Here is a 27,849-nt window from a genome sequence, read left to right as displayed (position 1 = left end):
ATAGTACTTTCATATGATCAGATCTTAAGATGTGGTAGAATTTGAAACAGATTCAGAATACAATTGTTTCAGGTAACACTGTAGATTCTGAAGCATCTAAAGAAAAGATGACAATAGACATGGTCAAACATTACTCATCGTTGAAATCCAAGGGTTTCGCTCCCAATATTCATATATTCTCTGACTCCTGCAATATGTCATGACAATATTGAAGGTGTTTTACTCGACACCTTAGATCCGTGCTATCACAAGGAGGCAATTACACCTGTCTCCAGCACACATACACACATACACTGTTGCACACATACACAACACACATGGAGGCACGTCCTTAAATGACCTTAGCTGTTAATAGGATGTTAAACAAAATATAACAAAACCAAACCAAATTGACACCTTGTGGATGATGTCTTTGATAAACATCAAAAGGAATTGTGAAGCAGCCAAACAATCAAGTTAACTGGCTTTGAAGTTGGATGCAGCTCCTCTGTAATCTTCAAAGGAACGGTATCAGGCTAACTAGGGATTTTTCAGGTGTTTTTTACCTGGAACCAATCAAATAGCTCTTTGTTTGCCTTCAATTTTGTCCTGACATATTCCAGGATCACAGAGAAAATATATGTACAGAGAGTTGAACCCATGGATTTCAGGTAAGTACATGTACAGAACTGAACATCCGGAAACATTCAGTAAGCCTCTGTCAGGTATTACTGTAGATTCGTAAGCCTCTGGCAGGTATTACTGTAGATTCTGAAGTGTTTGAGTCCAGATGAAGATGAGTGTATATCAACCCAGATCATATATTACTGATACCCAGTCTCTCCGATTGCTCTATCGCCTGTTGAAGATTGGTGTCAAACAGGTCACATCTGAAAATAAAATGTGCAAGTTTACAGAAAAATTTCAGGACAGTTATGATGGATCTTTCCTAAACTGACACTGGTTTTCACAAATTCACACACAGATTCTCATCTCCAGTTGTCAATTTAAAATTGTGAAGATCTTTTTTTTTCTTAGATGATAGAAATGCTTTTGATTTTAAAACTTTTCCAAAAAAGTAGGAAACAGTGGTTGTCCTTTCTGAGGACAATGTTGTGATACATGTACTGGGAATAAGTTTTACACAATACACACACATACATAACCAGGTTAGAGTTGTGAATGTATTGTTACCTTATTGGCATGTCTAAGGAGTAAAATGGGTTCTTGAGAGCAAAATCGGAGTAGACTTCATACAGCTTTTTAAGTAACACGTCCACGGCCATCTGCCGCGGGTCAGCCAAAATGATGAACTTGATGCCTGCAAGTGATATCATATTTTAATTTAACTACAAACTTGGGTATTTTTTTTGCTGAGAGCTAATTTGCTTAGGGTACTATACATGTAGTCAAACCTGATGGTGGACACCCAACCACATCTTAGCTCATTCATGTAGAACTAGAAAAAGTATGATTTTGAATATTATTTACGTGACTATTTTGCTGGTTATTCTAAGGATTTATGCTATCTGTAAGAAGGATACGTCTATAAGTTATGATTCCATTATATCAAACATTTGGAAGAAAAAAATCAAGATTAAACAGGATTTTTGACTTCTTTCGTTCACTGTACAATATTATATATTATACTTTAAATTAAACAAATAACTGAGACATAAATTATGTACAACATTTAATTATATATATACATATCAACAGGCTACATCATCATACAAACATATAATCAATATATATTTAAATCACACAGCTTATTAATCAACAAGTAATTGGCGTATGGGGCGAACTCAGCTTATATGTACACAAATCATTAATTTGTGAATTTCTTGTGATACCATTCTTAATCGGTTTGGGCAGATTGGTTTTTTGTAGCATTGTGGACTTAGTCCCACGTTAACTACAAAAAATGCTGGCTATTGTGTGGCTGTGCGCTAATAGTGGCTACAGATGACCACGTGCTGCAAACGGACGTCGGCAGTGTTGTTGTATGTGTATTGTATTACAGCCCTTATGCTGTTACGTATACTCCATCACTGCGTTCGCGTGCAAGCACATATTGGTAGTTCTGAGTGACTTGTCGCTACAGATTGCTACTAAATATGCGTTGCAAAGGCCAAGCCGGTCGAGCAATAGTATCTTAGCTTATATTATAAGTTATAAGATTAGGACTTTGCTACCCTTCCACCACAAATGCCCCTCCCTACCCCGCATTCTTATAGACAATCCCTTCCTTAACCATAACTTACCAATTTACCTGAGACAGATTGTTTTGCTGAGAATTTTGGAAGGTTTTGCAATTATTTTAATTTCCCAAAACTGCTAAGCACCCCGGGCACTTTTTGCATTGAATACTGTTTAATCATACAAAAACATATACATACCTGTCATGGTTTGGAAACAGTGGAGTTTGAAAGTATCCGTCTCAAGTACTTCTATACCAGAGCTCCTTGGTTCAGGGGACAGTTGTGATCCTATAGCAAACAGTCTACAAATACAGAGAGTTAATATAGAAAACAGTCTACAAATACAGAGAGTTTATATAACAAAGAGTCTACAAATACAGAGAGTTTATATAGAAAACAGTCTATAAATATAGAGAGTTTATATAAAATAACAGTCTACAAATATAGAGAGTTTATATAGAAAACAATCTACAAATAAAGAGAGTTTATATAGAAGTATCCGTCTCAAGTACTTCTATACCAGAGCTCCTTGGTTCAGGGGACAGTTGTGATCCTATAGCAATCAGTCTACAAATACAGATAGTTTATATAGTATACAGTCTACAAATAAAGAGAGTTTATATAACAAAGAGTATACAAATACAGAGAGTTTGTATAACCAAGAGTCTACAAATACAGCCAGTTTATATAGAAAACAATCTACAAATACAGAGAGTATATATAACAAAGAGTTTACAAATACAGAGAGTTTGTATAACCAAGAGTCTACAAATACAGCGAGTTTATATAGAAAACGGTCTACAAATACAGAGAATTTATATAACATAAAGACTACAAATACAGAGAGTTAATATAGAAAACCGTCTACAAATACAGAGAGCTAATATAGAAAACAGTCTACGAATATAGAGAGTTTATACAGAAAACAGTCTACAAATGCAGAGAGTTTGCATAACAAAGAGTCTACAGATACAGAGAGTTTATATAAAATAACAGTCTACAAATATAAAGAGTTTATATAGAAAAAAGTCTACAAATATAGAGCGTTTATATAGAAAACAGCCTACAAATACAGAGAGTATATATAACAAAGAGTTTACAAATACAGAGAGTTTGTATAGAAAACAGTCTACGAATATAGAGAGTTTATACAGAAAACAGTCTACAAATGCAGAGAGTTTGCATAACAAAGAGTCTACAGATACAGAGAGTTTATATAACAAAGAGTATACAAATACAGAGAGTTCATATAGAAAACAGTCTAGAATTATAGAGAGTTTATATAAAATAACAGTCTACAAATATAAAGAGTTTATATAACAAAGACTCTACAAATACAGAGAGTATATATAGAAAACAGTCTTCAAATATAGAGAGTTTAAATAGAAAACAGTCTACAACCTGTCATGGTTTGGAAACAGTGGAGTTTGAAAGTATCCGTCTCAAGTACTTCTATACCAGAGCTCCTTGGTTCAGGGGACAGTTGTGATCCTATAGCAATCAGTCTACAAATACAGAGTGTTTGTATAACAAAGAGTCTTCAAATACAGAGAGTTTATATGGAAAACAGTCTACAAATGCAGAGAGTTTGCATAACAAAGAGTCTACAACTACAGAGCGTTTATATAGAAAACAGCCTACAAATATAGAGAGTTTACATAGAAAACAGTCTATAAATATAGAGAGTTTATATAACAAAGAGTATACAAATACAGAGAGTTCATATAGAAAACAGTCTATAAATACAAAGAGGTTAGAAAGAAAACAATCTACAAATACAGAGAGTATATATAGAAAACAGTCTGCAAATCCAGAGAGTTTATATAGAAAAAAGTCTACAAAAACAGAGAGTTTATATAAAATAACAGTCTACAAATATAAAGAGTTTATATAACAAAGAGGCTACAAATACAGAGAGTATATATAACAAAGAGTTTACAAATACAGAGAGTTCATATAGAAAACAGTCTAGAATTATAGAGAGTTTATATAACAAAGAGTCTACAGATACAGAGAGTTTATATTGAAAACAGTCTACAAATGCAGAGAGTTTGCATAACAAAGAGTCTACAAAAACAGAGAGTTTATATAACAAAGACTCTACAAATGCAGAGAGTTTGCATAACAAAGAGTCTACAGATACAGAGAGTTTATATAACAAAGAGGCTACAAATACAGAGAGTTAATATAGAAAACCGTCTACAAATACAGAGAGCTAATATAGAAAACAGTCTAGAATTATAGAGAGTTTATATAAAATAATAGTCTACAAATATAGAGCGTTTATATAGAAAACAGACTACAAATATAGAGAGTCTATATAGAAAACAGTCTCCAAATACAGAGAGTTTATACAGAAAACAGTCTACAAAGACACAGAGTTTATATAGAAAATAGTCTACAAATACAGAGTGTTTGTATAACAAAGAGTCTACATATACAGAGAGTTTGTAAAACAAAGAGTCTCCAAATATAGAAAGTTTATATAGAAAACAGCCTACAAATATAGAGAGTTTGTATAGAAAACAGTCTATAAATACAAAGAGGTTAGAAAGAAAACAATCTACAAATACAGAGAGTTAATATAGAAATCAGTCTACAAATATAGAAAGTTTATATAGAAAACAATCTACAAATAAAGAGAGTTTATATAACAAAGACTCTAAAAATACATAGAGTTTGTATAACAAAGAGTCTACAGATACAGAGAGTTTATATAAAATAACAGTCTACAAATATAAAGAGTTTATATAACAAAGAGGCTACAAATACAGAGAGTTCATATAACAAAGAGTCTACCAATACAGAGAGTTTGCTTACCAAAGAGTCTAAAAATCCAGAGAGTTTATATAGAAAGCAGTCTACAAATATAGAAAGTTTATATAGAAAACAGACTACAAATATAGAGAGATTATATAGAAAACAGTCTCCAAATACAGAGAGTTTATACAGAAAACAGTCTACAAAGACACAGAGTTTATATAGAAAACAGTCTACAAATAAAGAGAGTTTATCTTTATGCGTCAACAGTCTTACTGTACTTGTCATTTATACAGGGAATGGATCTCCGTGTAGCAATAGAGATGAAGCACCATTTATCTTTTAGTAAAAATAGATTACCAATAGATACACTGTATATCTTAATATTAACTAGAAAATGTCTGTAAGACATAAATGCCCCCGTGCCCCCGCTCATGGATGGGACAGGACGTGACGGGATGCGATGGGACGGGACGGACATGGGCAACACTAAATGTCCCCCTATTTTATGGCGGGGGCATAAAAATACATATAACAACAGGGTACAAATACTTACATTGTATATGACAAGAGGTTATATACATGTATACAGAGATAAAACAACAGGCTACAATTGTTTTTGCATTGTTTTACTACCCATCAATTATTTCAGTCACTCTGGACCAAACTTAACACCTTGAAAATTTTGATATACTTTCCGTATTGATGAAATCTTTCGGAGCAGAACCTGTCATATTTTTAAGTAGTGCGATATATTGATAGATTACTTACGAGTGAAACATACTGGCTAACATGATTCTCTCATTTGTAGTCAGTTTTGTACGTCCAAACTTGAGACTAATTGGGTAATTTTCTTCTGCAGCAATGATATCCATGATGTCCCGACCATCACTCTTCAAAAAGCGCCCCTCTGCTGGGACACCATTTACTGACAGTAAAGTGTGTCCAACTGAAAATAAACATTAGCATCAATATGATAACATATTAAAAATATCTCGAATACTGTTTGAAGTTTGAAATAATTAGGAGTGGAAGAAAAAATACATTATCACTAGTATTGCAATTTATAAAACACATACCATTGAAGACTGATGTCTTTATTATAAGACATGGTGCTTGATTGTTAAGTGGAAAACTTTTTGAATCCATATATATATATACACAGTTTGCTTTCTGGCCTACCATGATAATGGTTTTCCAGCCTCTGCACCGATACCCCACCCAGCCTTTGTAATATAACCCAGCCTTGGTACCCAAGTCATGGAACTCTAGCTTTGGTACCCCAGAGTTGGTACCCTAGCCTTGGTACCCCAGAGTTGGTACCCTAGCCTTGATACCCCAGACTTGGTACCCTAACTAGCGTTGGTAACCCCGACTTGGTACCCCAGACTTGGTACCCTAGCATTGGTACCCTAGTCATGGCACCCTAGCTTTGGTACCCTAGCCTTGATACCCTAGCCTTTATACCCCAGACTTGGTACCCTAGTCATGGCACCCTAGCTTTGGTACCTCAGTCTTTGTATCCTAGCCTTGGTATATCCTAGCCTTGGTACCCCAGACTTGGTACCTCAGCCTTGACACCCCAGTCTTGTACTCCAGTTTTGTAACCTGTGCATTGGTACCCCAGCACTTGTACCCAAGACTTGATGTCCTATCCTAATTAGTACCCCAGAGCTATTTTTGATAATCCAGTCTTTATGCAGTTGGAATTGTAGCTCAGCTAGTAGAATGTTAATTCATTTGGAGAGTCCAAATCTAGGTTGTAAATAGGAGTGTTTGGTGACAAATACTTAAATAAAATATGGTTGATTGGTATGGACGTACTGGTAATCAGGTGTGGCAGATTTTAATTGTACATAGGATCACGGTCGCCTTCTAGCTTTGAGCTAGAGGGAATTTTCCTTTTGTATCATATAAGGACTGGGTGATAGCCAGTGACCAGGAAGCTAAGTTGGTAAAAGATTCACAGGGTTTGAATCCTTATTTGGCTGTTGATTAATTTTGTTTTCTTTCCACTAACAAATGCGAAATAAATATCATCTGGTTATAAACATATCAATCTGCAACAATCATTTATTAAATGAGTAGATGAGACTACATAATAATTAAAGTTTCCTCTGGTCCTTACACCAGACTTAGACATCTTGAAAGATAGATGTATGGATACATCTACCTGTCAACATTTCTTAGTCTGGTGAAGACATATGCCTGTCAAAATGTCTAAGTCTGGAGTCAGGACCAGTGGAAATTTGGGCTATAACTATTTGTACACGTTTATGGTACTTGAAAGTTTGTACCAACCACTGGCACCCGATACTAATTGTACATGTATATATGAATGCACATGTGGACTCTAAAACGCCTATTAACGTTTCTTTCTGAGAAAAGTTAAACTGATAGTTTGTTGTTTGTTATGACTTATGAATTGTCAGATCCATGTGTGATGCCAAACTCAACCGCTGAAACCGAATCGGCACGCCCACCTTTAATTCCATCTCTTTCTCCAAATGCCACTACAAGTTTCTCGTCGTGAATCTTGAGCACCAGTTCAATAGGGTAACTGAATGTCTTCTCCACCTCGGGTCTGGCTCCGGAGTGGTCATATTGGTATATCAAACCACCGGCTTTGTTGATGATGTAAACACTGAAGATCGCCATCACTCCATTCTTCGCTGAAAAGGGGAGTTAATTCGTAACTAAAAGAGAGCTCTTTAGTTTGGAAGATACGAAAATCCAATGATGTTTACCCTAGCAATGTTGTAAAGAAACATGGTGAGGTGCACGTTTTTGGATAGTTTTTGGTATATAACAGTTATTGTGAGCACCTTTTTTATATATGATATTTAAAATATTAATTTAAAATAACCTATTGTTTGATCAATATTAGAAGAGCACTTTTAAAATGTGCGAGGACAAGTTCACACTGAGAACTCGAGTTACATTTATCTAATAATAATAATAATAATATTTATTCGGTAAAAGCAAGATACAGGTACAAATATCACATATGATCACAGATTTCAATTGCATAATAATCACAGATTTATCACAGTATTTAGCTTATCACATCAAAGTTAATATCACAAATTTTGGAGCACTATAATTACAATGTATCTGTTTGACTAAGCTTTAACCTAGGATATCCCATGAAAGCTGGGTGGCAGCTTATTTCCAATGGGGTCCTCTAGTATAGATCTTAATTACTTAGATAACAAAAGGTCCTAAGGATTTGACCTTATAATATGAATATAAGATGGTATAATTTCTCGTAATAATATATATATGAATAGAATAAGTTGTAATTGGTCAAATATGATGATGATATATTATTTCATCAAAATGAGATGTTATTTTATTTGACGGTATAAGATGGAGTTGTCATTAGCAAATATGATTTCCTTCTGATAATATATATATGTGGGGCTATGCATGATGTTGTTTCCACTTGTAATATTAAAATATCAGTTATATGTATCACTGTACATATCATAAAGCAAGATGATGTCATTCTTGTAGATATTAAGTAACAATATAAGATATACATTTATACTGTGGTACTTGTGTGTAGAACAGACAACAGGTGGTTGGACAATCCCTACCAACCTATTATCTGTCTAACAAATTATAGCAATTTGGGGTATAATACATATATAAAAATGACTTTTATTAAAATAAAGATTGAGGATGATGGTAATAAAATGTTCCATAACATTTATAAAAATACATATTATATTGGTACTTTAGTTAAAACTTTGGTGATACATCATATATCAGCTACCGGCCTGCTTGTGTAAATAGAAACGTAACGTTACAGTAACTGTCTAACCCGAGTTTCCTCTGCAGACTTAAGACATTTTGACAGATAGATGACACATATCTGTCAAATTGGCTAAGTCTAGTGTCAGGGCCAGAGGAAACTCGGGCTAAGTAACTGGCATGACAGTACATGCTGTATTGTGTACTGTTGCTGTTCCTAATTGATTTATGGTTTTTATACAAACGTATGTTCAGAGAGTGCTAGTGGTGATATGATGGTCGATGTTTCTTTAGGACGGTCTTTATCGCCTTTTCGGGATCAACATATATTCGCCTATTTGCAGATGACCAGATCACTGACTACGGTGCATAACTTTAACTTGCGAAAAGGATGTACATCATGTAGTTACCTTTCAATATGATTTACATAAATAAGCTATCTTTCTCACAGACCAATGTACTGTCCTCTCCATCTAGCTGTCACAATAAATCTACATTATATGTACATCCACGCAATAATATTTTACAACATGTTGACAAGGCTGCAAGTACTTAGGAGTCACGTTAAAACACGGCCTGAAATGAGAGTCTCATTTGAACAACAATACAGGTAAAGCCTATACTTTAGGCTTACTGAGAAGAAACTAAGAACATGATTAATCTAGCTTACACACAATACAGTTTCAGTTCAACAAAACAATCTTAAACCCAAACATTTTGACATCTCCCTTTAAACCATTCATATTTTTGTTTGAAAGATGGTGGGACTATGGTGAAGAAGAAAGAAACAAAACTATGTCAGATTTGTTCTTGTGTGAGGAATCCGAGAAATAAAATGGATGTTCCAAATCGATTGTACCAAACGTAGGGAATAACATCAAAAAATAAAGATGGATGTCAGAAGAGTGAAGGCTGTCCTTCGTGGGTCGATGTTAGATCTTCCTTATCGCAACTCCAGGGTTGTGAGGATCTTCATCAGTTCAACATTCACAGGTACAGTTGTCAGTTATCTTGGTATTTGTGTATGGATGCAGGCCTAATGTTTTTTTTTGTGAATTTCTATTGTTTTAACTAGTATTTTGCTATGAGACATTATTTATTGCCAAATTATTCCATCATATTGCAGTGAAGGACATTATTTTCTTTCAGTTCAGCTTCTGTTGTCTACTTTTGTATATGTGTACCTTAATCTTAAAACAGTCAAACAGTTTATACTGTGGGATGAACACATTACTTTGGGGGAACATTTCTTTATGCAAATGAAAACTTCTTATTGTCCAGTTTTACTGTTCGATTGTTTATGTCCATGTCATGTTATCTCTGTGTACAGTCATCTCATTTATGTTGTATGTTGTTGTAGTATTGTTGTATATTTGTTGTATGTTGTTGTAGTATTGTTGTAGTTTTGTTGTATATTTGTTGTATGTTGTTGTAGTATTGTTGTAGTTTTGTTGTATATTTGTTGTATGTTGTTGTAGTATTGTTGTATATTTGTCATTATATATGTTATCATAAGTTATGTCATTCATGGTTGAAACTTCTAAATTGTAACTTACATAGAAAAATAGGTATCTTAAAAGAAATTTGTACCTAATGGTTTTTGAAAAAATGTTTCGCTTTTTTTTTTATTAATTTAGATACAAGAGAGGAAAGAAATTTATTGATAGAAGAGGTTCATCCAAAACTGACATCCTATTGCAGGAAGAAGTATGGACTTGAATACCAGGTACATTGAATTGTCTGTTTACCTTACACAGCAATTAAGAACAGCAATCAGTCACATCTAGTAAAGTGAATCCATCGATAATCTAGGCTATTAGCTTTGTAAACAATAATTTCCCACAAATGTTTTCCTGAACAGAGGAAAAAGTGTTATTGCAGAACCTTAAGTGGTGAGATTATTATACAGAGAAGAATATCCGACAGTTATATGTTTTATTGTTTTATTAGATAATTACTGCTTAAATTTGTGGTGATGTTTATTAACCTAGGTGGTTGACATGCGCTGGGGAGTTCCTGATGATGCTGCTGACGATCACCTGGCTACTTCCCTCTGTCTTCAGGAAATACAAAACTGTCAACGCCTGTCCACTGGACCCAACTTTGTGGTAGGACTATCCAGAAAATTGTGCATATGTTTGTTTGTAATGAATTGCCTGGAGAGATGACGTTTGCTATTATTAAGATTGACTTTAAAGAGAAGCATCCCAAATTAAAAACATGCTAGCTAAAATGTTTTTGAAAATAAGTGTAGGTATAGTATTGGAAATGGAGTTATCAATGAATTTTAAGATTTAATGCCTGCAGTGTTTTAAAAAAGAGGAAAACTCAAGAGGGATCGGAAATTGTGAAATGGAATGGGGAGTACATTATTCAACACTGGTCAATTAATGTTCAGAGAGCGGATAATGGTGGTCTACATAAATTGTATAGTTTACATTAAAATTTGGATCTTTATATACAGCACTTAATTGTACTTGTTTCATTACTACAGACATTTCTAAACCAGAAACATGGGTTCCATCACCTCCAGTCCTCGATTCCCAGTAAGGAGTTTGATGAACTCATCCAGGCTCTACAGACTCTTGATCAGGATCACAGTCTGCTGGACGTTTGGTACAAACAGGACACCAACTGTATACCACCAGTACATATACTGCAGCCAATCAGCTCCATCATAACAGAATACAAAAACAAGGTCAGCCAATCACTCCTTCATTACTGAGTATAAAACATGGTCAGCCAATCAGCTCCATCATAACAGAGTACAAACACGAGGTCAGCCAATCAGCGCCATCATAACTTAGTACAAAATATGGTCAGCCAATCAGCTCCATCAAAACTTAGTAAAAAACATGGTCAGCCAATCACCTACGTTTTGTAAACCCTGCCATGACAGTAACTTTTTATTGGTGAATTATATGAAGCTTGACTGTTGAAGTGTTGTTGCAATCAGTATAGATAGCTGAGATGTAAGATTTTATAAAAACTTTTATTGTAAATAAACTTATTACTATATATATATACAATTTTCAGACAAGTGATGCTGTTAATGAATGGAACAGAGTACAAATCAACTTGAGGCAGTTACTGAAAACAGCCAGTCAGCATTGTTTTGACAATGGGAAAATGGGTGCAGAAGAAAAGCACAAATACTTCATGTCAGGTAAAAATGTCTGTCAGCAGATTAGCACTAGTGTAACAAGCATTACCAGTAATTAAACCTACTATATATTCACTCTAAGACACCTGCTATATATTCACTCTAAGACCTACAGTAAATTCATTCTTAAAACCTACAGGAAACATGCTCAATGACTTATTGTTTCAACTTTTACCTTAATTTAGGATCTGTAGGATTATACATTATACTTGATATGTGACATTTACTACAAGATACTGAGGATTAATGAAGAAAGACTTACAGTAGCTAATTATATATTCTGTACTCATTATTAGCTCACCTGGTCCGAAGGACCAAGGTGAGCTTATGCCATACCGTGGCGTCCGTCGTCTGTACGTCAACAATTTCTTTGAACGACTTCTTCTTCTTAACCACTGATTGGAATTTGACTGGAAGCATCTCTAGGTGGTGGGGATTCAAAATTGTCCAAATGGTGGGGCTGACCCCCAGGGGGCTGAGGGGCGGGGCCAAAAGGGGGCAATTTGGCTATATTGCTTTAAGCGACTTCTTCTCTGGAACTAAAAGATGGATATCAACCATATGGAAGCATCCCTAGGTGGTGGAGATTCAAAAGTGTACAAAAGGTGGGGCTGACTCCCAGGGGGCTGAGGGGCAAGGCCAAAAGGGGTCAATTTGGTTATATATTGCTTTAAGCGACTTCTTCTCTGGAACTAAGAGATGGATATCAACCATATTTGACTGGAAGCATCCCGAGGTGGTGAGGATTCAAAATTGTACAAATGGTGGGGCTGAACCCCCAGGGGGCTGAGGGGCTGGGCCAAAAGTGGACAATTTGGCTATATTGCTTTAAGCGATCTGTTCTGTAGAGCTGTGCCATGGATATTGATCATATTTGGTAGGAAGCATTCAGCATTCATTGGAGGCAGGGATTCAAAAATGTACAAATGGTGGGGCTGAACCCCTCGGGCTAAGGGGTGAAGCCGAAAATAGTTTATTACTTGGAAATGGTCGAGATCCCCACCGTTTAACCATATATACAATTGCTGAGTATAAAGAGAAGAATGCACATTTGCTTCCAGGATGGCCCGAGGGTCTGGCCCCACCCTTGGAGACATAGTCCCTGGGTCATAAGTTTGAAACAGTTAAGATCCCCACCCCAAAACTATATATACAAATGCTAAGCATAAAGAGAAGAATGCAGTCATGATGTTAGAATAGACCTTGGGGTATGACCGAACCCCTAGGGACCTAGTTTCTTATAGTCACAGCATGGAAACAGTTGAGATCCCTACCCTATAACCATATATACAATTGCTGAGTATAAAGAGATGAATGCACATATGCTTCCAGGATGGCCTTGGGGTCTGCCCCACCCTTGGAGATTTAACTCCTGGGTCATAACTTTGAAACGGTTGAGATCCCCAACCCAAAACTATAAATACAAATACTGGGCAAAAAGAGACGAATGTAGTCATGATATTAGAATTGATCCTAGGGTCTGGCCACAACCGTATGGACCTAGTTTCTGAGTCACAGCTTGGAAACAGTTGAGATCCCCACCCCATAACCATACATACAATTGCTGGGCATGAACAATCTAATACAGATATCAACAGGGATTGGCCTTGGGTCTGGCATATCCCTTGGATCTCATTTGGAGAATATTTTTCCATGATTGCTTAGATATCCAGGTGATCGATACAGGCCCTCTGGGCCTCTGGGCCTCTTGTTGCTATTATGTAACACTTAATTTTTGCGATATGACATTTCCATTTGTGCAGCTACTAAGAATACTGGTTAGTTTTTCCTATAAAATTCTGTTTTTTTTTAACTGTAGTGACGGAGGAGGAAGTACTGCAAGGAATACTGAAGACAGCTGGAAAACCAAAGAACCACTGTCTGTGTTTCATAAGAATCATTGATGACTTACAGTTTCACTTGAGGCACAATAAAGCTTCGCGCTTCATTGATATGGTGAACCAGGAAAAAGTAGACGAAGAGGCTCAGGAAATTCTCTCCAATCTAAGAGATGAAACAGTCTTCAGTAAAATGGAATCTTCCAATATATCAAAGTAGGGTGTTTAAATTCATGATTTTACTATGCTTGTGCACTATATAAAGTTACTATGGGACATTAAATACCAACTATAGCAGCATACACGTTTTCAAATTTTTATTCACAGAATATAAATTTGGGGTCAAAATATTTGATGTAGGTATAGTCATGTACATATTCTCTAAGAATGACCTTTCACCTTCTGACTAAACCAGAATTATGGATTTATGTAATGGTATCTGTAATAAATTGCATTCAGTTGTTTGAATCTGTGTAAGCTGCATCATTTGCTAACACTAAGTTTAAAAAAATGGTCCTTTTGATCATTAAACATTCCAGCTTTATTTTAGATTTCAATATGAAAATAAATTGTTTCAATTTGTCATTATACATACAGATTAGGAGTACAATCGCATATCAGTTGAAACGGTTGAACCTGTAAAGAAAATGACAGGCACAGACCTGAACCAAGGCTGACCTCAGGAAAATTTGGCATGTGTAGATTGAGGGGCCCAGACGTACCTGGTCGAAACTAAAATGCTGACTATTGCCAGTTTGCGTTATTTCTTTATAAAATAATGTCAAGCCAGATGTAGTTTTTAAGATACGTAATGTAATTCAGTGGACGCGTGAGAGAAGGGCATAATATTCTTGATACATTGTTTTTATTCTCCGAAACTGTGCATTTGTAGCTCTACTTATAGAACAGACCAAGTGCGTTCGTTTATCGTGGAATATTTCTGCACCACAAGGTACTGTTTCAACTGGGATACGCGAATGTAGCCTTGGTTTGAAAATTTGGCTGTGATTGGAAAACAAAATCATGATCACATTATTTGTTGTACAGGAAGAATGTGAAGTGGAGTGAACAAGGTGGGATAAGTAAAGAGGAACACAGCCAATACCTTTGTGAGTTTGGGGACATATTCTACACTGGAGTCAAACAGCTCATCGACAAAGCTGTGCAGGAGGAACTCAAACTGGCCCATGATGACATATACCTAGAGGTGAGGAACACTGACAAGCAAAATGGAAGAGCTATCAAAAAGGCTGATATAATAGATCTACAGTACACAATTATAAAGCCTCAGGACCTGTATTCATTATCACTTTTGCTCTTTGCACCCCTGGAATATGTCATAGCAAAATCGACGGTTCACGACCCTGTGGATAGAGAGAAAGACTAGTTTGATCCTTTGATGTACATTCTCAGAATAGCGTAATGGTAAAATTGACTGGCTTTTATGTCTGTTGGTGCTTCTCTGTAATCTTCAAAGGACAGAGGGCAGCCTAGCGATTGGTGAGGTATTTTTACCAGACACCAGTCAAATAGCTAGCCACATGCCTTCGATTTTGCCATGACATATTTCAGGGGTGCACAGAGCAAAAGTGAGTGTAACCCCTGGAGAATCGAGGATCAGGATATGAAGCATGATTTGAAACAAGTTAGAACTAGATGTAAATTTTGTATTCAGCTTATACTGTACCATTCACAGAATGGGAATCACCAACATCACAATGGAAGGGTATTCCCTAAGGTATCTGTCTTATTACCCGGTATATATCATCCTATCAATATCAAGGGATCAAACTCTAGCAATGGTCAAGTGGGTTAGCCTCTGGATTCCACTCCCCAACTGACCAGCATGAATGTAATTGTTGCATTTAATTCTACATACAGGTGTTGCAGCACCTGACCATGGCTAAAGAGAGGTGTTCCATGTTCCATGGTAGAGAGGACGTTCTAGAGCGAGTTGCTACTTACCTGTGTGGGGACTCAAATGAACCATTGACAGTCTTTGGACCCTCTGGAAGTGGTAAAACCTCAATCATGGCTGAGGTAGCTCGTCAGGTACTAACATTAAAGGAATAGGAGTACAGATAGAGTGAGGATGTAAATGGATAGACATGAAATGTATGTTGTTCTAGCAGAGGTTAAATGGAAGAAGTTGTGCATGATCAGGAAGGTATTATAATGTATGCTCCCTTGGTGGAGAATGAAGAACGATACTGGTTAAGACAGATATGAGTAAAGATGACGTGGGGAGATATTAATATGGATGTTATTGTTAGGAAGTAAGAAAGGAAGAAACTGGTAGAGTTTGGACGTGAATAGCTGATAAGGTAAATTACAATGTGTGTTGTTGGGGTGGAGAAATCAAGAAAGGAAAGTACTTCTATACTATATTAAAGGGATACATTTGATTGATTGTAAGGGGCCACAGTGGCTAAGTGATTAAGGCGTTTGACCATCTCCATACACTAGCCTCCACCACTTGGTCATGGGTTCAAGGCCTATGTGGAGCAGGCGGCAGTACTTACCGCAGTTCAGTGGGGTTTTTTGGGGGGAGGGGGGGTCCCAGCTTTTCTCCAATTCCAAAACCTGGCAAGTCTTTAAATGACCATAGCTGTTAACGGCACGTATAACGCACAAAAAACATTGATTGATTGGAAGTTTACGTAAACACAGATATCATGGAAGAGGTTATAAGGTTATAAGGGAAGAATTGGACGACAATTGGCGTAAATGTGGATGGGATGTACAACTCTAATACATTGTTATATGGGTGGACTAAAAAGTTTGTATTTAAGACGTCATTAAGTTAGGGAGAGTTTTTTTTGTGTTCTATGTCTCCACAATAGAGAAGATAATTTGTAGACTGCGTAGCAGATGATTGGCCATTCAATGACCACTACAAGTGTTCCAGGACTGAAATTACCCGGACGCTCACCCTGTAACATTATTCTGTCAATCGGCTACACAGTAGTGATGCAATAGGTCCAGCAGATCAGGTTTGTTCATCTTTGTGTCATTATGAAGAGATGATAGGTCAATCTGTACTTATTGCCCTAATCTTGCAGAGACTAGTTACAGGTGAGGAGAGTTACAATGTAGAAAGGATGGGTGAATAGGCTAATGGGTATACATGTATGTGCATTCTGACTGGTTTAGTTAAGTTAATTGAAGTTTGGTTAAGGATGGAGGAAAATGAGAGATTAGGTTGAGAAATAGATTGAAAAATGACGACTTAACTCATAATAACGACACAAAAATGCAGATTTTTCAATGAAGATTTAAATGAAAAAAAATGCTGGTATAGACATTCTAGCTTTAATTGAACTGTCTGACTGAAAATTGAAATTGGCTAGTAGTTAGGATAGAAACATTGTATTGCGAGTCAATCTCAAAGGAAACTTTATTTTCCAGGTTCCATTTACATACAAGAAGGATGCAATCATTATCCTGCGATTCCTAGGTACTTCCCCAGCCAGCAGTAACCTTTGGCGCCTCCTAAAGAGTCTTGTCACCCAGATCTTGTCCAACATCAATGGTGACCTTGACAGCATTCCAGCAGAATTCAACAAACTCCTGGCATTCTTTCAGTCCCTCATTGAGAAGTATGACCAGCAGTCATCCAAGCCTCTAGTAATCTTGCTGGACTCGCTTGACCAGCTGAGTTCTGATTTTGGAGCTCACAAACTTCGATGGCTACCGAAAAAGCTTGGAAAGAATGTACGAATTGTGACATCAACATATACAGAGTCTAATGACATTATCAATTCTCTTAAGTCGTTGTTTTTGGCCGACAGTTTCATTATGGTGAAAATTCTGGGTGAGGATATAAGTGTAAAGATCCTGAAGACATGGCTGCTGTCCAGGAACAGAACTTTGAATAATGAGCAGCTTGATTATGTTCAGGAAGCCTTCAAGAAATGCAGCCTACCTCTGTATGTGAAATTAGTGTTTGAAGATGTTCTGACATGGAAATCATACACACAGGTCACAGTTGATACCCTTTCCTACACGGTACAGGAGATCATCAACTCCTTGTTACTGAGGCTTGAGACCAAACATGGGAAGATTTTTGTCAGTCGTACCCTGGCCTATATCACCGCCTCTCAGTCCGGTATAAGTGAGGCAGAGCTGGAAGATGTTCTATCCCTTGATGATACGTTGTTAACGAGTGTGTTTCAGTACCATGTGCCTCCGTTTAGGAGAATTCCGTCTGCACTGTGGGTGAGGGTACGACATGACATCGGCAGTTATCTGGTAGACAAAGAAGTGGACGACACCAGGGTCTTTTTCTGGTATCACAGGCAGTTTTATGAGGCTGCTGAAAAACGGTATCTATCAGATTCTAAATTCAGCATGGAAGTTCACTCTTTGTTGGCAGACTTCTATCTGGGGACGTGGCACAACAAACAAAAACCATTCCAATACAGTGAATCCCAATACAAGAAGCTAGGCCTTGCCTCACCGAACAGTGAAGCAGACAGAAAAGTGGCAGATCAACCGATCAGTTTCCATTTTACAGAGGATGAAGTAGAGGAGAAGAGATTCAATCTAAGAAAACTCAACAAGCTACCGTTTCATCTCATCAACGCGGACAGAAATTCTGAATTGCGAAGCATATGTTTGTTCAATTATGATTGGTTGCTAGCAAAATTGACAGCGACGTCAGTTCAGCAGCTCCTGTCTGATTTCCTTTTGTCAAGGCAGAATAAGGACGGAATCCTGCAGCGCGTTCTGAAGACAGCACAGTCAACTCTCGCAAAATACCCCAAGACACTTGCTATGGAAATTTCTGGTCATCTCTTACCACTGTTGTCTGATGCTAAAAACAGTGCAGAGAAATTCTTGGTTGAGGATTGTTTGAACAGGATCCGATCAGACAAAGCAACTCTACCATATCAAACCTGTTATAATACTCCAAAGGAAGCCCTTCTATTCAAGTTTGAACATCAGGGTATCCCGTTTGGATGTTCTCTTGTGGCCATTTCAAACGACTCCTCCCATCTCATTGCTTTAGCAGAAAACAATGTCTTGGTAATGTGGGACCTCACAACTGGAGAAATAGAACAACAGGTCAATCTATTTGACCCGGACATTGTGAAGCTTAACATCATGATGACTTCTCCTGAACAAAACCTTGCGATGTTTTACTCCAGCTATCAGAAGCAGCGGAACCAAGTGGTCGTGGTCAACATGTCAACTGGCGATATATTAAACTGTGTGTCATTGGAGAAGACTTACCCTGGTGTAGGTTTTACAGATAGTCTTTCGTTTGTCTTGACGGAAACAAAAATTATCTGCATGTACATAGGTCATTCAGCAGATCTGTTTGACCGGCAGACAGGAAAGCATATATCACAATTTGATGTAGTAGCGGATGACATGTTTTTGCTTCCAGAACAGGACCGTATCATGTTTCGTGACAAGATGTCACGGAAGTATAGACTATTCGACGTCAACTCCGGAGAAAAACTAGCGGAAACAGAAATTCAGCAAGTACCAAAGAAAGTTATACCAGATCCCTCAGGTAAAGAAGCAGTCGTCATCTTCAAGGATTCTTCTACCTTCAGTGTTATTGGTCTTGATACCAATAACAAGAAATTGGGATGTGTCCTTAGTGAGAGAAATATCTCTCAGAAGACACCAACATCTCTCGTTATTACTGATGTGAAGTTTGCATTGGACAAGGAAAACCTTCTATTGACAACGAACCAAGGATTTGTCCTGCACCATTACAAATCAAATCGGAAGATGCAAGCATTTGTAATTCCCGATGATGTCAAACCTGATCACAAAGTTCTGTCTTTTGAAGGACACATGACACCAGACAGGACATTTTTCGTTTCGGCATACGAAGGTTATCTTATCGTTTGGGACACAGAGACCAGCAGGGTTCTACAGACCATGGAAATAAGTCGCTCCAAAATAACGGCGGCTATAATGTCTGAAAATGGATATTTTCTTGTCACAACACACAAGCGGAATAATGTTTTAACAGTGTGGAGAATCTCATCACTTGTGTCAAAACAGGTCTCTTTTGAACCAATAACAATCAAAAGTGCCCCACGTTACATGGATGTGTCGGAGAGGGGGCAAACTGCAGTAATGCGGGGAAACATGTCAAACGAGGTGGCCATCCTAGATATTCTTGGTGGTTGTATAAAGTTTTATATCTCCAAAGATTATGAGGTGATGCAGCCTGTCATCACTCCTGACGGTGAACATGTCGTTCTGAGAGAATATAGTTCTGAGAATGTCCTGAAGGTGTGGAGCACTGGAACCGGACACCTGTGTAGTTCTGTCCCGTTGTCAAGTCTCCTTGTAAAGTATCATGTACTTGCTGACGATAAAATGGCTGTTTATGTTAACAATGCCGGCGAAGCTCAAGTCAGCTTCTGGAGCATACCGGCATCAAAACACATCAATACACTGGAGCTCGGAGCAGCTTTAATCGGCGACATGTTCATGTTCTTCGATTCTACCAGTGACAATATCGTCATTTCAGAATCAATCTCATCAGGAGAGGTTTACTTGTCAAATCTGGTTGTTTACAATATTGAAACAGGTGAAAAGAGGCTAACCTTTCCCCGAGTTGTCTCATGTTGCACTCATCCTCTTGTGAAGGATAAGGACTTGGTTCTGCTTCAACAGTGTGATGAAGGATCTGACACCAAATCACTGATTGTCCTTGACATCAAGTCAGGTGAGGTCAGGAAAAAAGGTAGCATTTGTTCACCTACTAGGCTGTTCACGTGTCAGGACGGTCGCTATGGCATAGACAGACTCAGGAATTTGTACAACCTGGAAAAAATGACTTTGGAATTTCAATATGACCCTGATGGGGACTATCCCAAAAGACCAAGTAATCAAGCAAGTCCAAAGTTAAGTACTGATGGACATATTGCTGTGTGGGCAAACGTCTACGCATGCCTGTTGATGATAGGTGACACCCAGACGGGAACTACGACCAGTATCTGTCCGGTACATAGTATACCACTGTCCCTCACCGTCACCCTACATGATCTGCTCCTCATTGGATGTGAGGATGGACGTCTAATGCTGCTGCAACTCGTGAGCGACACCAACAAGGAAAGCAACTTCATCTCTGGATTTCTGTCTCGACACAAGAATCACAGTCAGAAAACCAGGGTGGTGAAATACAAGGGCAGTAACAAAATCCAAGGACAGAAGGTATCAAAGACATGTTCTCTCTTGTGAAGGTTGATAGTTGGTGTGACTGCATGGGTTCAAAGAGAACAGTTTTGTTACACAGCATTACTATTTAGGACAATACGGGTGATGAACATTAAAGATAAAGGATACCACTGCGTCAGCTGTAAACACGAAGAAGAGTTCAATGAACTCACCTTACGACTTCGTTGGCATAAATTAAACATGCAAGTTTCTACAATATACATTAATTTCGGCTGGTATAGCAACATGCGCATTAAGTGCTGAATTACATGTAATTATATGAAATAATAGATAATTATTTAAGCTTTCCATAGAGGTATAACATGTGGTTCTAGGTGATCGTAATAGTTTTATATGATCTTTTGAATATGAAGTAATTCAATGTATTTTTCCATGACGTTTCCTGAGTAAACGTAATTGGGTGTACGCCTTAATTCCCTTGCCAGTAGTATTTACTATTGGATTGCAACACATATTTATCTACACTCGCTCTGTATCACATAAATATTCCCTTTCCATCAGTTTGTGTTTCCTGGTTTCACTCTCTTCGTCTACATTATGTCTTTCATCTTAAATTCGTTGAATTGAATCGCTATTGAAATATTTCATGTTTGATCGCCTACACACTATGAAACATGATCTATTGCGGGAAGTCTAACACGGTCCCAGGTTCAAAGCACAAAAGTGATAACGTAGGGATCATGTATTCATCGTTTATGTCTTGTGTGACAATGTGCAAACTAAAGGACACTCATTTCAAAGGGCAGAGCTGGAAGATGAAAACGGAATAAGGCTTTTAAAATGAAATCTGAGGATTAACGCTGAAGATATTGGTACTTTTTCAGTTTGTATGGACCATTGTATAGGTAATGTGCTGAGGTTCTTCCTTATTGAAAATCATACATCTTTGAAATTTTATTACTTTGGTTAATAGGATCAGGTCACACAGGATACAAGTTTGTTGTGAACGTCTAAGGATCATTATATAAGCTGTTATAGATTATGTATCATTTTAGTTATACTACAACCCCTAGTTTGGCACCAGCCCCACATAGTTTGTGTATATATCATTCCGTCCCTGTGGTTGCACTACCGTAACTGCTGGGAGATTAGGGGAGTTCAGATGAACCCTTTCACCACTAGTACTGTAGACCATAATGGACTAATCCAGATCAATGTATGATAGAGTCTACAAAAGTTACCTAGGGGTGAAAGGGTTAAACATTCTGCCTTACATTTCTCGGGGAACTCGCCTTACCACTTCGTTTACATCAATTGAACATTTGGGGAAATGCTGATATGTGAATTTCATTACAGGTATTCTTGAACTTAAATTTGAGCATTGTTATAGTAATGGAATTACACGTTATCGTCGTATGCAATTCGACGTTCTTTGTTATGCACTACAATCAGAAATATAATAAAGCCATATAAATAATAAATCAAGTACCCCAACCTACCCTAGTTTTTACCTCCGATTCTATTAACAAGTTTACTTAGGCACTCCATCAGTAGTGGAATAAGTTTTCCACTGGATGCAAACAAATTGATGGATGAACAAACAGGGCAACTATATATATACCCTCTCTACTTCATAGGCATGCATCAAAACCAAATTGGAATCCAATATTATTATTTGATTTGATTGTCTACTCTTGGAATGAAAGGAGACATATTGTATTAGTACGGATTTTTCTGGTAATGCTTCTTCTAATATGATGTTGTCCGGGTCGTAACTTTTAAACCGTTAAAGATATCTTGATGACCTGTATACTTGCATCACTTGTAGATGATGTGCAGTGCTCCGTCATTAGGTCATTGTGATCAAAGGTTAAATAAGTGCATAGTTTTCAGGAATATCTTGTCAGGGCCATAACTTTTAAACTGATAAAGGGGCGACATGTTTTAGTTCACAAAAACAAATCTGTAGTAAAACTTTTAGATTAGCACTCTTCGTTTTATATTGTTTTCAGTCTTCTCACCTGAAACATGCAATATGTTACATTATTGTGATATTTCTTTCATGGAATTTTTTCCATGTCATTCTTTTTGTCTCCCATTTTTGGAAGCAGGTTTAGTGACATATAGTACATGTACTAGCAATATACATTATAGTTTTATGGAAGTTGTTATGAGCATAGAGGACAGAGTACAAGTCACATGCACTGGTATATATTCTTTATATTGCATTAATTTGAGATTGTTTTTACTGTGTACTTCATCAAACATTGGCTGTGATAAGTATAAAATCATTAATGTACTTTTTTTTCTATAAATCACTCATTTTTGGACTTTCTTGATTGTATACAACTAGCATATAAATTGGCTTTGATAGAACATTAAAACTGCATTTCTCTATATTGCATTAATTTCTGCTAGTACATGTATATCAAATTTGCTGTGATATAGTATAGCACAGCAAATCTGATATACTAGCAGAAATTGTGGCTGCTGTGAATATTGGGCTGTCCAACTAAATTTCGAAATTAAAAGTAAAATCTGCTTCTTCAGTATACAAAATGTATCTCAACTATAAGATATTTTTAAACTTGGTGCTATTAAATATATATATAATCACTTTCAATATATACAAAAACCTGCCAAAGTCAAAACAAAGCTTCTTAAAGATTTTGTGCTTTATTTTATTAATTAAATTGAGTAAGACAGACTTTTTGCCACGAAAAAAATGCTGCAAATACCCCCCCCCCCCCCCCCCCCCTTATTTTAACCTCAATTCCCTTAAAAAGATTGTTAAACTCACAGATTGGTGTCCAAGAATTCTGGCATGACGTATGATATACATTTATCTATATTGCATTTATTATAGTTTCACATAACCTTAACTATGTACTATTCTGTACAATTGGCTGTGATTTACTGTATTCTCTTGAGATTGCTTTAATACTAGTAAATTAAATTGGTTTGGATAAAATATTAACAGTATTGTCTGCCATTGTACAGTTGTACACAGGGACTCGAGAATTTGTTACAGTATATTTTCAAAGTTATTTTAAACGTTTTATGGGTTTAGATGAAATTTTGGTATAAATGCCATCCCAAATGATATGTATATTCTTCTTTGGGGGTGGCATTTTACCGAAAGCTGATCTTAACCTCTAAAATGTGTAAAATTACTCTAAACACCTTAGTTTAGGTCCAAACATAGTTTTAACAAATTCTCAAGTCCCTGTCAGGTACAGTACTGAATGTATTGATGGTAATATAAGATCCATTACAGCGACACTTTGTTATATCTTTATTAGTATTCCGTCTTTGCGTATTGCAGAGTTATCTTCTCTTGGGAGCAGGTATTGATTGTTGCGTCACTTGTTTGTGAGAGTAACGTCATCAATTTTTGAGAAAACGACGTAATTTTTCACACAACCCAATGACGTAACAATCAATACCTGCTCACAAGAGAAGATTACTCTGCAATACGTAAAGACGGAATAGATGATGAGAGGTGTGTCATTATACATGCTCACTTTCCAGCTGGGTTACAATGTATGTCCTAACAATGTATATTTCCCATCAATGTATATGTCCTAAGTTTGCTGATATTCATGAGGCTACATACACCTTGATCTATTAAATTAGACTATTTTAGTTACTTATAATTATATGACTTTGTTATCTATTTTGCGAATTTTACATAAATAATACATTATTATTTAATATAGTGAAATTTCATTTATCAAGAAAATCTGTTTTTCTTCTATCATCATCATCGTTATAATCAGATGGTCGGCTGTTCAAATCCCCATCCAGTCGTGATTTGTCCTTTAATTATTTTTTTTACAGTTACTTTTCTGGAGAAGTACTTGACAGTTCTTTCTATCCATAGAAGTGCTTCTGTTTTGTAGACTGATTAGAAATTAAGATGTCTACCAGACAGGCAGCTGTATTTGTTTAAGCCAATCATCACCATGTCGGGAGCTGTCAATCAAATCAACCTTACATAATTTCTGTTATCAATATTTTTCTCAAAAAGATCTTGACAGATCTTGGTCTTTCTAATTTTTTCATTTTTTGACGAATCAAAAAAATAAAATAATTGCCAGGCAGCCATGTTGGATTATGACAGTTGAGAAGTCTTTCTTATATTTCTTATGTAGGTTCTTTTTCATCTTTGGTTGTGCTGCTTAACAGTCATCTTAAATATCAACAGTTTGTTTGTTACTGCTATTTATCAAAATGTACTGGACAGACCTTTCTCAAATTACATGTTCCCTTTGGTCTTTCAGATATGAGATTGCTGCTATGCAGCAAGATTGAATTTTGACATTTTATATTCTCAAGAAGTACCCGACAGACAATTGCATTTTAAGTGCCCCTTGGTCTTAAGTTTGCATATTTTTATACGCCCGTCAAATTTGACGGAAGTATTATGGTATGGGGTTGTCCGGCAATCTCCTCCTACATTTTTCGATCGATCTCTTTGAAACTTGGTATACATTATAATCATGATATGAAGTTGTGTTTCCCTTAAAAGAATTTTGATTCAACAATTTTTCCAAAAGTTATTGCCCTTTGTTCATTTCAGTATTTGATTTTTTGTTCAGAGATCTCCTCCTATATTTTTTGACGAATTTCTTTTAAACTTTGTCGGCTAAAAAATCATGATATGTTGTAGTGTTTCCTTCAAAACAATTTTGATTCAACAATTTTTGCAAAAGTTAATGCCCTTTGTTTATTTCAGTATTTGAATTTTGTCCGGCAATCTCCTCCTACATTTTTCAACGGATCTCTTTGAAACTTGGTATACATTACAATCATGATATGAAGTTGTGTCTCCCTTAATGGAAATTTTGATTCGATGATATTTGCAAAAGTTATTGCCCTTAGTTCATTTCAGTATTTGATTTTTTTCATTTTTTTATAGCATGCCAGCTAACCACTCTTAGAATGATGCAGATCTTATTTCAATGAAAGAGTTTATAACACTATATGGCATTCGACGGGCATATATTGCTCATTTTGAGATAAATCAGAAAACAAGATGGCCACAATGCTGCCATCTTGGATTATGACTGTTCTAGTTTGTTATCACTGTTTCTCAATACTTCACATTTTTTTCTGTATGTATTTTTGTATGTAGAGACAGATGAGTAAACAGTTCACAGAACCAGCTAGAGCTATCGCCAGGGTGGCTGACTAATACCCCCACCTCCGCCAAGTTATGTTTATTTGAGAGTTATACTTTTAACATATTTAGCAGGATAAATACTATTTTTGTTAAAGGGACATAACTCCATCGTCAAAAAGGGTCAATATCCCAAATTAAAATGCCGGTGCACAACTACATAAGATACTGATCATTCATGCAAAGTTTCAATGAAATCCACCTGTTAATTAAGGAGGAATTGCGCAGACAAGTATTTCGCACAAAGGGGCATAACTCCATCAAAAAGGGTGGAAATCCCAAATAAAAATGCCTGTGCACAACTACATAAGATACTGATCATTCATGCAAAGTTTCAATGAAATCCACCTGTTAGTTAAGGAGGAGTTGTGCGGACAAGTATTTCACAAAAAGCGGCATAACTCCATCAAAAACCCAAATCAAAATGCCGGTGCACAACTACATAAGATACTGATCATTCATGCAAAGTTTCAATGAAATCCACCTGTTAATTAAGGAGGAGTTGCGCGTACTTGTATTTCGCACAAAGGGGCATAACTCCATCAAAAAGGGTCGAAATCCCAAATTAAAATGCCGGTGCACAACTACATAAGATACTGATCATTCATGCAAAGTTTCGATGAAATCCACCTATTAATTAAGGAGAAGTTGCGCGGACAAGTTACTGCGGACGACATCCAGACAGGGCGATTCCCGTATACCCTCCCCCCTAACTTCGTTGCGGGGGTATAATGAAGGTATTACAGAAGGTACCAAGATACCTCTTGGGGTACTGTGTCAACAGGTTGTTATTACATAAAGTGTTTGACACACCTTTCCCATATTTCAGTTGAAGGTTACCTGTGATCCTTTAGTTATATTATTTATCTCATCTCTAAACTGATTGGAAGAATAAGAATGCTGCTAGATATTGGTCTGGTATGTTGCTGTACAGAGCTCCACAAGAGCTAGTATACCAGTGCATTTACAGTATTGATTTTCTTGAGAAACACCAATTTGTAAAGTTGGCCAGAGAAAATGAACAAACTTGGAGGTGGGGAGTCATAATAAAGTAATCCTCAAAAATCCTGTATACACATATATTGTTGTCAAGCAGCATAAATCATTTTAGCCAACACAAATACTAGATTGTGAGCAGGCATAGCCTGTATGTGTGAATTATGTTTTCCATAAAAATTTGGGATGTTAGAGGTTCCCAAATACATGACTCTAGACTGTTATAGGCTCCAAAATCAATGACTAGGCTGTTATAGGCTCCAAAATCAATGACTAGGCTGTTATAGGCTCCAAAATCTATGACTAGGCTGTTATAGGCTCCAAAATCAATGACTAGGCTGTTATAGGCTCCAAAATCAATGACTAGGCTGTTATAGGCTCCAAAATCAATGACTCTATGCCGAGATAAGCACCAAAATTCATGACTCTATGCTGTTTTAGGCTCCGAAATCCATGACTATGCTGTTACAGGCTCTAAAATCAATTACTAGGCTGAACTCAACAACCTATGACTCTATGCTGTTATAGACTCCAAAATCTATGACTCTGGACCGTTTTTGGTGTCCTTTGTCCTCCAACTCAAAGCCATTATTCCGTCTTTGCGTATTGCAGAGTTATCTTTTTTTCTTCTTGTGAGCAGGTATTGATTGTAACGTCATTGGTTTGTGAGAGTAATTTCATCAATTTTTGAAAAAACGACGTAATTTTCTCACACAAACCAATGACGTAACAATCGATACCTGCTCACAAGAGGAGATAACTCTGCAATATGCAAAGACGGAGTAGGCTCTGACAGAAACTTAGTACTTCATTTTCACTATGACA

General features: G+C 36.7%; 2 protein-coding genes across 3 annotated transcripts; one reads left to right on the top strand and one right to left on the bottom strand.

Moving 5' to 3' along the window:
• Positions 1-315: 315 nt before the first annotated feature.
• On the bottom strand, positions 316-7,639 carry LOC110460231 (trafficking protein particle complex subunit 4-like). The gene is made up of 5 exons (XM_021513034.1): positions 7,424-7,639; positions 5,712-5,889; positions 2,379-2,482; positions 1,174-1,300; positions 316-869 (listed from the first exon to the last, which is right to left on the bottom strand). The coding sequence occupies exons 1-5, from the start codon at positions 7,596-7,598 to the stop codon at positions 797-799; spliced, it is 657 nt and encodes a 218-aa protein (XP_021368709.1). The 5' UTR covers positions 7,599-7,639; the 3' UTR covers positions 316-796.
• Positions 7,640-7,654: 15 nt separating this feature from the next.
• On the top strand, positions 7,655-23,586 carry LOC110460230 (NACHT and WD repeat domain-containing protein 2-like). Of its 2 annotated transcripts, none has more exons than XM_021513032.1 (10): positions 7,655-7,712; positions 9,455-9,689; positions 10,334-10,422; positions 10,688-10,804; positions 11,191-11,394; positions 11,733-11,862; positions 13,679-13,913; positions 14,745-14,904; positions 15,579-15,749; positions 17,106-23,586. In XM_021513032.1, the coding sequence occupies exons 2-10, from the start codon at positions 9,587-9,589 to the stop codon at positions 20,907-20,909; spliced, it is 5,013 nt and encodes a 1,670-aa protein (XP_021368707.1). In that variant the 5' UTR covers positions 7,655-7,712; positions 9,455-9,586; the 3' UTR covers positions 20,910-23,586. The 2 variants fall into 2 exon arrangements, with proteins under 2 accessions (XP_021368707.1, XP_021368708.1); XM_021513033.1 differs by having other exon boundaries at positions 7,690-7,757.
• Positions 23,587-27,849: the final 4,263 nt, after the last annotated feature.

This window comes from Mizuhopecten yessoensis, unplaced genomic scaffold, assembly GCF_002113885.1.
Source record: "Mizuhopecten yessoensis strain PY_sf001 unplaced genomic scaffold, ASM211388v2 scaffold10333, whole genome shotgun sequence".
NCBI lineage: Eukaryota > Metazoa > Mollusca > Bivalvia > Pectinida > Pectinidae > Mizuhopecten > Mizuhopecten yessoensis.
Note: the sequence above shows the minus strand (reverse complement) of the source record. Positions and strands in the feature narration are given on the sequence as shown.

Excerpts from the sequence above, each read along its gene's own strand:
- LOC110460230 (XM_021513032.1), top strand. The coding sequence starts at position 9,587 with ATGGATGTCAGAAGAGTGAAGGCTGTCCTTCGTGGGTCGATGTTAGAT. Across the intron at positions 11,395-11,732 it reads TAACAGAATACAAAAACAAG|ACAAGTGATGCTGTTAATGA; the intron begins GTCAGCCAATCA and ends TACAATTTTCAG. Across the intron at positions 13,914-14,744 it reads GAATCTTCCAATATATCAAA|GAAGAATGTGAAGTGGAGTG; the intron begins GTAGGGTGTTTA and ends TTTGTTGTACAG.
- LOC110460231 (XM_021513034.1), bottom strand. The coding sequence starts at position 7,598 with ATGGCGATCTTCAGTGTTTACATCATCAACAAAGCCGGTGGTTTGATA. Across the intron at positions 5,890-7,423 it reads AGAAAGAGATGGAATTAAAG|TTGGACACACTTTACTGTCA; the intron begins GTGGGCGTGCCG and ends GTTTATTTTCAG. Across the intron at positions 870-1,173 it reads TCCTTAGACATGCCAATAAG|ATGTGACCTGTTTGACACCA; the intron begins GTAACAATACAT and ends TTTTATTTTCAG.